Source organism: Centruroides vittatus, unplaced genomic scaffold, assembly GCF_030686945.1.
Source record: "Centruroides vittatus isolate TY-2023 unplaced genomic scaffold, ASM3068694v2 contig_425, whole genome shotgun sequence".
NCBI lineage: Eukaryota > Metazoa > Arthropoda > Arachnida > Scorpiones > Buthidae > Centruroides > Centruroides vittatus.
This window is the reverse complement of record NW_027122231.1, coordinates 1,072,034-1,084,610: the sequence shown is the minus strand read 5'-3', so window position 1 is coordinate 1,084,610 and position 12,577 is coordinate 1,072,034. Positions and strand designations below refer to the sequence as shown.

At 34.7% G+C, this 12,577-nt stretch overlaps 1 protein-coding gene across 1 annotated transcript; it reads right to left on the bottom strand.

The window, feature by feature from the left end:
* Positions 1-1,746: 1,746 nt before the first annotated feature.
* Positions 1,747-5,616, bottom strand: LOC136976844 (uncharacterized). The gene has a single exon (XM_067272232.1). It carries the CDS (start codon positions 5,614-5,616, stop codon positions 1,747-1,749), a length of 3,870 nt encoding a protein of 1,289 aa, XP_067128333.1.
* Positions 5,617-12,577: the final 6,961 nt, after the last annotated feature.

Sequence of the window (12,577 nt, the reverse complement as noted above, 5' to 3'; positions counted from 1 at the left end):
GCGATAAACAGGTTTTATTGTAATTATAAAAACTGAAACGAACAAAATTGTTTTACCACTCGGTTTGAGCTGAGATTTCATCAATAAGTGTAATCAATATTGTGATACATTATCGTATCTGTTTAAGATAGAAAGTACAAAAAAAAAAAAAAAAAAAAACACAGCTGTACGACATGAATTTGAAAAAAATCCTATGTGCTGATGCTCCGCTATTGATTTGTGCTACATGTTATATAAGGTTACATTATCAATAGGAAGAGTAAAAATTAATAATACCTCAAAATACATACAAAAACTTGTACAAGTAAATTGCAAAATATACCAGAGGATTTTACACTTATTGACTTTTTAATTTAGGGATTCATATTATACAAATCGATAACAAAATCGTTAATATTATGAGTAATTTTCAAATTCTTTTTGTATATTTGTGTAAACGGCCGGATGGCTGAACGGTCAAAGTTGCAGTATACCGCTCTGGAGGACTCAAGATCGAATCCGGGCGGGTGGAAAAATCCGTAGGAATTTTTCGGGGGGTGGTCCGTCCAGATATGTCTGGAATCCGTCCCTCACCACCCAGCCACCCCATTGCGTGCCTGGCCGAATCCATAATGGGCTTACTAAAAGAAATCCTCTTAGTACCCACAGGCCGAAAGAGTTTTAAAAATAAGTATATCTGTGTTTGCAATTATGAACTGTTTTATATCTATATTTTTATTATGTAAAAATTTAAATATGGTATTTTCGTATTAAGCGTCATACAGATTAAACTATCAAAGAAGTGTCTAAATTTTGACAGCATAATTCATTCATTTTAGGGTTGAATCCGTGGGTATTTATTGTGCTGTACCATCTCCTTCATACAAAGCAATCAGTTTTGTTGCTTTAAAATTAAAAAAAATATTATAACGCATATCGCATGACTTCAGTCAGCCGAAGATTTTTTCTAAAATATACAATATAAATAATGTAATAGCAAAAATTTTAAGTAGGTACTGTACGCAAATCTCTTTTATAGGAGATTTGTTATTAGTCGCTTTGTTAACTTGTTATCCAAATTCCTCTTAGCGTTCTAAAATATCACTATAAAAGAGAAATTATATACGTAAACTCATATTTATTTTCATGTTTTAGTGAATTTGGACGATTTTAGGAAAATATTTTCTTTAACTCTTTTTACCCTGTGGGCACTAAGAGGAGCTTCTTTTAGTAATCCGTCATGGTCTGGACCAGACCCATAATGGAGCCATCGGGATGGTTCATTCACTAAAAAATTCTTGGGGATATATCGACCCGTCGGGTTCGACGCCGGGTCCCCCAGAGCAGTAGGCTGCTACCTTGACCACTCGACCATCCGGCCGTTTGTATTAAACCTAAGTTATTATGAGAAAGCATTTTATGCTACTTTATTTATACATTTCTTTGTAAATAAAGAATATATCGTGAGACGACCGGATGGCCAAGGCGACTAAGGTGTCAGCCTACTGTTCGGGGGGCCCAGGATGAAATCCGGGCGAACAATTCCCTAGATACTTTTCAGTTGTCTGTCTTAGATATGTCGAATCATGATCCATACTATCCGTCTCTCCCATTGTAGGCCGAACACACGATCGGTATGAAAAAAAGATTTTTTTATATATTTACTAGCTTTTGCCCGCGGCTTCGCTCGCGTAAAGAAGTATTATTATTAATTAGGTATAGTTTTTGCGGCTTTACTTTTGTTTAGCATGTGTAAAAAATTAGGGCCTACAAAACTTCTTTGTACACAATATTCTTAACTAATCTGTCATTAGGCGCTAAAACTATCAAGCTATTGGGTGAACTCACTCGTGAGCAAGCAACATAAAACTGTCCATGAGAGAAGCAATGTTCTCTCAAGTCAATATCCGCAAATTTGAGAGTTTGCCCCTGAGACTTGTTTATTGTCATGGCAAAGCAGACTTTTAGGGGAAACTGTAATCGTTTAAATTCGAACGGGATATCATTAGGTATTAATGGGATTCGTGGTATAAATACAGTTTCCCCTTTCGCACACCCAGTTAATATAGTGGCTTCCACTATATTGCGATGTAACGCTTTCACTTGCAGTCTCGTACCGTTACAAAGTTTTGGTGGTTTTAAATTTCGCAACAACATAATTGGAGTGCCCACACGCAGAATAAGCTTATGATAAGGCAAACCTGGCGGTTTCAATGAATTTAAAAATTCTACAGGGTAATTAGTAGCGTCATCTGTATTGACCACAGTATCAATCGAAGTATAGACCTTTTCTTCGCCCTCAAACGACATGAGCAGGATATCGTTGATAGCTGCTGCTTGATCGTTCTTTGGAGTAAGTATGGCACGCTCACATAACCATTCAATAGGCTTGTCATGTATATGAATAATGTCTGGATAAACTTTAGACAGCAATTCTTGAACCGTAGTAACAACTGTGCACAATTCTTCCGGGATGGTTATCATTCCATCAAACGATGGAAAATCACCATTACCGATTTTAAAAAGGAGATCTGAAAATCTACCAGCAGACTCATCCCCGCCCAAATGTGCTCTCATATTTTTAGAGAGCTTAAGAATATTAACCTGGGGCCACAAATTAGATTTCTTAATGCATGACTTTACTTCGTCAGCTCTGGTTCCTTTTGGCACGACTGGTAGAGTCTGCCGAAAGTCTCCGGCCAGCAAAACTGTTACGCCACCCATTAATTTTGTATTACCCCTTATATCCCTTAGTGATCTGTTTAAGGCTTCAATACCACCTTTATGAGCCATCGTTATTTCGTCCCACACGATTATTTTTGTACTCTTTAAAACTTCAGCAAAATTACTTTGTTTGGAGATGTTGCAAATGGGAGTCTCGGCAGTGATTAAATTGAGTGGTAACTTAAAAGTAGCATGAGCAGTTCGACCACCTTCGAGTAATGTAGCAGCTATGCCGGACGACGCCACAGCCAGGGCAATGCCGTGAGTACTTCTTACTTTCGCCAAAAGTAAATTAATAAGGAAGGTTTTACCAGTTCCACCTGGAGCGTCTAAGAAGAATATTCGACCGTCATTTGCATCTACACTTGTGATAATTTTATTGTAAACTTCCTGTTGCTCGTCATTCAAGGATGCTTCATTTTTTCTTACTGCGTCTTCTAAGGCCACTGTATCGTAACTGGTCTCCTTCACGTACTCTCTATTTTCAAAATGTATTGATGTTATTGGCTGAGGTAATCCATACTCTTTAAGAGGACGGCCGCCTAATGATAATACGGCATCCTCTAATACCGACAGGCATTTGTTAAATATCAGGTCCGATGAGTGCTCTACATCCACGTCACCTTGCCTTTCCAGTTGTTTTTTAAAGTCTTCAGAAAGGTATTCTTTGTATTTTTCCCAAAGACATAAGGGGTCGGAAACCTGGCAGAACAATAAAATGATAGCAAAAAGCTCTCGAATCATATGCGGTGTTTGACAAAGTGCTGCCTCTTCAAGAGCTGAATCCAAATGCCGATCATCTTCGAGTAGACCTAGAGCCTTGCACGCGGATTGGAAAGTGGGATGTAAGTGACCATCTACAGTTTTCAACGCTTCAAATGAAATTGGGCCTCTGATCTCATGTAGAAGCATTCGAAGGTGGTAGCATTCTGTATTGTTTGGATGAACAGTATAAACCCTACCTAGAACGTATTCTTTTTTGACCCCTGACCATCCTTCAACATTCACTCCTCTCTTCCTTCTCTGAAACGATCGCTTGTTCCAAACGTAATACACAGGGACTTCCGAGTATAGCAATGTTTTTGCAAAGTCATCCACGTTACACAGATCGAAAAAGGAGAGGAGTGTAGTTGTAGGAGGACTACTCAATTTGTCGCACAAGTTCTGCTCATTAAAATAAATTCTCTGTCCATTTAGAAAATGGACAGCAAGGTGCACTACAGGTGGAAAACGCTCATGTATTGGGAATTCAAGGATTCGCCAAACTGCTTCAGCTGAACTTATATATCGACCACTTGCGTAGGTTGTAACTTCATCCTTCCCATCCTTCCCGTTCTCTAAAGTAAACGTAGCCTGATCTGACCCTTTATTAACATATTTGCAAACGTATTTGATTGACTTCACTGAATGGCAATACTCTACGTTCACGTGAGCGTTACATGTTCTTAATAGCACTGGATTATAAGGAATCACCCAACGATTATCTATTGCAACACCCTTGATATTGACAGAGAATCCACCGTCATCCAGAGAACGTCTCCTGTACTGCGGATAACCATCATCACCGGTTTGAGTTTCCTTAATAAGAGCCTTAGGATAACGTTTGCTGCACGAATTATCTTTCATGCATGGAGAATTTCGGTTTAAACTTCCACAGGGGCCATGTATCATATTACTTTTAACAATTTCGTAAAGCTCAGGATCACGATCGGGGTTAGGTATTTCAGCACAAATAATATTGTCAATTTGATCCGGAGTGATGCGATGTTGAAGCCATAAAAGTATATGAATATGCGGAAGACCTCGCTTTTGCCATTCCGTCGAATACATATAGCATCTCACTTCACCGAATATTTTTCCTTTTATCAACAAATCCATGACCTTTTTTACCTTTAATCGAAAGACACGCGAAATAATATCGTATCGATCATGAGATTTTTGTCCTGAAAGTAAGTGCTCATTTATGTCACTCCAGCGTGGGTTACATGTAAAAGTAATAAAAAGGTCGGGACGACCGTAATGTCTAACATAGGTCATGGCGTCTTGCGTTTTTTCGTGCATGTATCTTGGTCCACCAGTAAAAGATGATGGAAGTACTACCATTTGTCCCAGCTGATTTGCTTCAGTATCTTGCCGTCCAATTGCATCTTTTAAATGAATATAATTATCTGCGCGCAATTTGGCTTGATTGTTTTTTATGTAGTTTAGTCTTTCAGTTTCTATTTTTGCGTATTCATCTACCAAATATTGACTAAAAAGAGCGCGATATTTAACCAAAAAGTTATCTTCTCCTTTTCTGATCATTATTCTGTATGAATAAAAACTTACAGCAGAGACTGTTTTTTTCAAGGGCAACTTAGTTGTGGGATCGCATTGTGGTATGTTGATTGAATAGCCATCATCCCCCCAGCAAAACATCAACGGGTATTGCAGCGCGTCATAAGCTGGATGTATCTCACTGATACGCTGAAGTGAGTTACTTCGGCTTTCGAGAATAATGTCTCTTCGGTCAAAATGCTGATCTACCAATACAACAGCCACTTCATTTGCCGTTGGTGCATTAAATCTGCCTCTGTGTTCTCTTTGTGGTTTTTTATCTGCATGTATTACGACCTTGAATGACTCTGAAGGCGATATTTTATCAATGGCTGTTTTTAGATCTTTTATGTATGGGTTCACCTCATGTAACATAAGCTGCAATTGTTTGATTAAATTTGGTCTCAAATCAGGAAATTTAGAACATCGAATATTAGCTTCTCTATCATCTTCACCGACGAAATAAATTTGCAGAAACTGTGCATCCTGCCCAGGTTCCGGTAATATACTTCCAATTAAATGATAGACTTGTCCTTGAACTTTAAAAGTTGGTGAAAAACCGCCTTCTTTTATTTGTTTTCCACCAAAGGAAGTCATTTGAAAACAGGCATTATATTTTCGGATATTATCCATGAAGTGTACATGATTTGGGTGTAAATCATTAACCAGACTGTAAAGTGGTTCAGGCAGTTGTTTAAACGGCTCAAGTTGTACTTTACCGGCGCTACAACACATGCCAGGTGTCTCATCTTTCTACTTCAAGGCATTACACCACTGACACTTGTACGTCATAGAACCTAAGACTACACTGCTGTCAGTTCCATAAGCAATATCTGGGTCATACGCCAAACCCGAAAGCAACTTGCTTCTCCATACACGCTGAATTGCATTTTCTCTATACCGTGACTGAATCACTCTATGCACATCGGTATTACTGACCTGATATAGTGCAGCAGATTGCCTATGTTTTTCAGTGTTTGCAGCCTGGTAGGTGGCGACAGCTTGCCTGTGTTTTTCAGAGTGTGCAGCCTGGTAGGTGGCGACAGCTTGCCTGTGTTTTTCAGAGTGTGCAGCCTGGTAGGTGGCGACAGCTTGCCTGTGTTTTTCAGGGTGTGCAGCCTGGTAGGTGGCGACAGCTTGCCTGTGTTTTTCAGGGTGTGCAGCCTGGTAGGTGGCGACAGCTTGCCTCTGTACATCAGGGTTTTTTTTCTTATATTCAGACACAGCTTTACGGTGGGATTCAGGTAGAATCTGTCCATATTTTTTTTGTGCCTTTTTTATTTGATTTTTTCGTGTGTAATTAGTAAACCTTGCCCTACGTTTGTTTTTCTTTTTTTCTATTAATGTCACAGACTCAGATTGGGACAATAAACTTCTTATTAATTTTTCATCATAATTTATTGAAGATACAATAGGTGAATGTTCACGCTCTAAAACAGGTACCTCCTGACAACCCTTATCAACTTTAAGTTGCGAAGGTGTATTAATTCCAAAATCATGTTCTTCTACAGCTACCTCCATACGACGCCGAGTAATTTTCTGTGCTGCTATGGGAAGATAGGCATCAAAATGCCCACTGGACAAATCTTGGCTGAATCGTAATCGCCTTACCGGATAGTCGTTAGATCCAGATTCCGTATATATATGAGACCGTTTCTATAAACTTCAAACTTAAATGGGAATATTAATCCTGCTGCTATTAACTCACAAAATCCGCCATAAGTAGCATTTTTCATCATATCAGCAAAATATTCGTCAGGTGTTACGTAGTTATCACCATTCCTGTCGTGGGTCATAATTGAAAACTTTCTCCAGTCATTAACCACATATCTGACAATTTCTGAACGCACCTCCATCGCTCTATCTTGTGTTCCGTACATTAAATAAGAGAGAGCACAAAACAAACATGCACCGTCACCAACAATAGGGACGACAGTACATTCTTCAACTTCTCCATTAACGTTCAGATTTTCTTTAGCCATTTTAAAAAAAGCTAACCGACAAAACCTACTAACGCCATCTATTGTCAACATTTAGAACTAAAATTATTTTGTTCGTCTTAATTTATTCGTTCCATTAGGTACTGATAGGTTCAAACTAATACATTTACATCCTCCATCATCCCTTATTTTATCTCCATGGGGGTTGAATTTATCAAAATCCTATTTAAGCGGACGTCTTCGTCATAGTAGCTGCAATCTTTAATTTCAGTTCAATCAGTCGAATATCTAAGAAGATTTATACAAACTTTCATCCCCTATTTTATCCCCTCAGGGGTGGAATTTAGCAAAATCCTTTCTTAGGGGATCCCTACGTTATAGTAGCTTTATGCATGCAAAGTCTCAGCCGGATCGGTTTCATACAAACTTTCATACAAAGTTTCATACAAACTTTCATTCCCTATTTTATCCCCTTGGGGGTAGAATTGATCAAAATCCTTTCTTAGCGGATGCCTACGTCATAACATCTACCTGCATGCCAAATTTCAGCCCGATCCGTCTAGTGGTTTGGGCTGTGCGTTGATAGATCACTATGTCAGTCAGTCAGTCACCTTTGAGTTATATATATTTAGATTATTATTATTATATACTCGTATATATATATATATATATATACACTCCCCTTCCTTTAACAATTAAAGTTTTTAATCTTTAAAATATATAATACAGGGAGTGCAAAAATAGGCGTACAGTTGTTATTATGAAAAAAACATACAGGGAGAAAATGGGAAGAAAAAAACATTTATTTTTATGTACAAATTAAAATCACAAATAAGGAATACAAACTAATAAAAGATAATAAAAATAATAATAATGAATACCAAACATTTGTAATTCTCAGATTCTCAATTGTATACCTACTTTTGCATCTCCCTGTATATATAATGTATTTTTTAAAGTTTAAAAACGTTATTCATTAAAGAACTTAATGATTAAAGTAAACTGAATCTTAATTTATTGTAAATTATTCTTGATCATATTTAGAGATAAAATCACGAAAATGAATGTAACTGTAATATATATTAAGTACACGTGATTTATTCATCTTTAACTGTTTAATAGAGTATAAAAGAAGACCTGATTGTATGCCTCCTTTCATACTTTTAAATTTAAATTAAAAAGTATTTAAATGATATAAAGAGAATTTAATTAAATTTATGACTATTGAATACAACCAGATCTAGATGCATAAAATACCGTAAATAATTAAAATTGTAAGTGTTTTTTTTTTGTTAAATATTAAATACACTATAACTGATTATTAATTGTATTTAATAATAAAACGACATTAAAATTATATTGTTGTTAAAAATTGTTAAGGATAGAAATAATTTGGAATAACGTTAAGAAAATAAAAATATTAAAATACAGTATTTGTTTACGTAGATGTAACGTATGTTGCGGAGAAATATTCAAAAAAATTAACGCTCATTATATATCATATTCTAAGAATTGATGTTTTATTTACCTGAACTTTTTAAAACTGAAAGAAAACTAATTACGTCAGTACAGTCTGCACTAAACAGAACTTTGGCTTCGATAAAACGAAAATAATTATATCAGTAATACACGTATCGTTCTGAAGATTTCTCTGAAATATTTTTAACGATATTCTTTAGTAAATTGCACAATTTTCAAAAAATTCTGAAAAACTTTTAATTAAATATTTTTGAAAATACGTAAAATTATTTTTAATTAATTCATTTAATGAGTAGAGTGGGCCTTTTTGGCTCCCTTGTTTGAAACGCGTGGAAATTTTTCGTTTTTATTAATTAATAAATAAGTCTTAAAATTCTATTTTTTGTTAGTAAAAACATTTATTTATAGGAGTAGCAACCGCTAAGGGCCCCTAAGTTTTTTAGGGCTCTAGGAAAAATCCTAGCTTTCCACTCTCGACAATCCTAGACAGATGAGTATCATTTTATTATTTTATTATTCATCTGAAGGTGTGTAATTTATCAAATGTACCTGCTTGATCATAAAACTTAATAGTACAAAAATTTAATCTAATTTGTCTTGGATTGAATTCTTCTCTATACGCCTATCAGCATCTTCAAGTGATATAATGATATAATAGGCCTTAATTTCTGTAATCTTTTCAATTTATCAATTGATATAATCGGCCTCAATAGCATTGATATCGACATAAAACGATGCCCCGAACTATAATTGATTACTCCCCGGATTTCTCACTATAGTTCTAAGAGAATTTAAATATAATAATTATATATATTTAGATTGGTATACGGGAAATTTAAATTAATATAATATAAAGATATTTTTGAAAGCTGTGTGATTGATGAATATAATCGTTTTATTGATTAAACACTATCTCTTTAAGTAAATATAATATAAATAAAATATTTATGTCATTTATACCAATTATTTATATTTAATTTATATCGCTTTATCGTAACGATAGCTAATTAAAAAATAAGCATGTATTAGACATAGAGACATACAGTGGAAACTCGATTATTCGAACTTGATGGGACCACGGGTCTATCGAATTAACAAAATTCCGTTTGTTTTTGTGTTTTGGTACACTATCAAACATTGTGCATTGAATATTTCGTGAACAATGAATACTGTAATGCAATTCATGTATTTGAAGGTAAATTAATTTACACAAAATCTAACGTTATGTTAATACACGACCTAGTTTCGCGGCGCTACAATCGACAAATGACAGTGATTTCCAATTACATGAAGCGTTTGTTCTCTGTGTATTATACTCTGGGTATATACAACGCTACACGTTTTCTTTCCTTTTTTAAATCGTTTTGGATAATCTTAATGCTATTAAAGACGCTCGATTATCCGGTCTAAACGGCAAAAATGTCTGCCGGTTTAATTAATTACAGTAGAGAGTCGAAAATCGGAATCAATTGGGGACTGGGGTGGTTCAGATTAGTCATTTGTTCCGATTACCAATTATGTACGAAAAAATATATTAACCTGTCCGATGTTCAAATTTTTCTCCGTTGCGTGTCGCTTCGTGTTGAATTTTTCTCCATTGCGTGTCGCTTCGTGTTGAATTTTCGTCGATTGTAAGCCTAACGAAAATTTTTATAATAATAATCAAGGCTATCGTATCGTTAAAAATTATTTCTGCATTTTGTACAAACAAAATAAATATATTGAAGAATATAAAAACATGAAAATTATACTTTAGAAGTAAATTTAGTATCAAAAACGTTCGATTCAGCACGACACAGTCCGACTGAAAATCGTGCCGATTACCGGCGATTCGATTACCGGCGTTCCGATTAATGACTCTCTACTGTAATAAAATTTCTAGTTAATCTGGTAACTTTTAAATCCTGTATCTGTAAATAAACGAGTAAATTTTTAAAGGAACATTAAAACAATGCATCCATCTGCATACTATAGTTACTCGTAATAAAGTAGATACAGAGACAGCCGGATGGCCGAGCGGTCAAGGTTGCAGCCTACTGCTCTGGGGGACCCGGGATCGAATCCGAACGGGTCGAAAAATCCCCAGGAATTTTTCGGGGGGTGGTCCGTTCGGTTATGTCGGGTCCTGTCCCTCACCACCCGGTCGCCTCATTGTGGGCCTGGCCGAACCCATAATGGGCCTTCTAAAAGAGGCCCTCTTAGTGCCCGCAGGGCGAAAAGAGTTAAAAACAAAAAAACTAGATACAGTAAAATGTATCAGTCCTCTTCCTCTCCTGGCCATAGCCTGAAAAGCAGATGAGTGGTGCAATTCTTGTTGTCTTAATGAATTCTACTTAAAGCAATCCTGGATAAGCTAGAGTCCATATGTGACGATTTTAAACGAAATTTATAAAAAATAATTAAACAACGAATTAATTTAATTATGTATTCCATAATACGATTTTTTTATATTTAAACCTTTATGCCTTATTATTTATTAAAATGGTATTATTGAAGTTTATATTTTATCGTTATCCAGGACAAGTATTCTCTTCGTAATTTTCTTGTTGATTTCGTAAATTTATACTGATCGATTTCGAAATAACGATAATTTCGCTTTGTCAGTAGTCAATAAATGTTAAGCCAAAAATAGAAATATAACTAGAGATTATAGTACATTATCTGTACAATGATAATAATATCCGGCTAGAATTACAAATGATAACATTGAAGAGTTGAGTTATATAATAAGATTATGAAATTGAATTTCGACATAATAGTGATCATAGCGAACATTCAAAAACCACGTAGCCCAGTTTAAAGAGTTAGGGGTAATTCATGGTCCACTACGACGGGGAGGGGGTTCTGTGTCTGGTCATGTAGCCTAGCATCTTATTAAAAGCATTGTTCTTAGTTGCAATACAGCTTTAGATCTGTTGAAAGCATAGACACAACGTCATGCACATGTACATGGAGAGAATAAATCAGCCATATCGATCGAGATCCAGTGATGCAACAGTAGCACGAGTACGTAATTTCTCAATGGTAATTATTTAACTCGTTACTATAAATAAATTAATACGGGATGATAAAATATAGTTACAAAATATTTTAAATAATTTTGCCAAAATCTTTATCAGCAAAAAGTTTTTAGAAAGAATAAAAATTTCATTTTTCATTCAGAAAAATATTATTAGAATTACATATAATTATAAATTTAAGGAAATTATGCAAGAAAATTAACAATGTGTCATTATATGTTGAAATATAAATTTACACAATAAATAATTTCTTTCATTTTTCTCTGAAATTATTGCTATATGATGTAATTGAGGAAATAAAAAATATATTAAAAAATTATAAAGAAACGATTATTATTCACATAAATGCACTAGAAAATAAAATATAAATTTTTTCACCTTTCACAGTAATCTTGATAGTATGGGACAAAAATACAAACGTGGGGCGCTCATGGGCATAATAATTAGTCCGTGAGTGCTTCACGCTTTTATTTTTGTCCCATAATATCAAGAATATTGCGAAAGATTAAAAAAATTTATTTTCTACTTTTTAGTTTTATATAACAGTAAATTATAAAAATTCTTCTTGGTTTAGCATTTAATTGGGAAGTGGGTAAAAAATTGAGTTACGAGATTCTGGATAAACTGATATACACACGAACAGACAGAATAAGTTAATAAAAAGTGTATAAAAATAAACAAACAAAAAAAATTCATTTATTATTCTGCATTTATATAATTAAAAGTCGAGTGACAGAAATATAACAAAATATCCCCATTTTGTTTTAAAAAACTTGTTAGGTAATTAATTTATTATAAAAAGGCAAAAAGCTTAAGTATGAGGGAAGGGATAAGTTTTATTTTACAAAAATGCAAATGCTAATAACAAATAAAATCTTCATTAAGTCCGACCCTACTCGAGATAGTGGCAAAGAGCTTTTTCAATTAAACCATTTGAAAGTTTTATCTGATTTAAAACGTGTTCCTTCGATAGTTCATCGAAGAGTTAACCTCTTAATATAGTTAATATAGGCCTACAGGTAGATAACGCATAAATATCACTAAATACACAGCAAGTTAATCGGATAATTTAGAAGATAAGTAAAATAGATTTAATGAACTGTAATAACTTTTTATGTT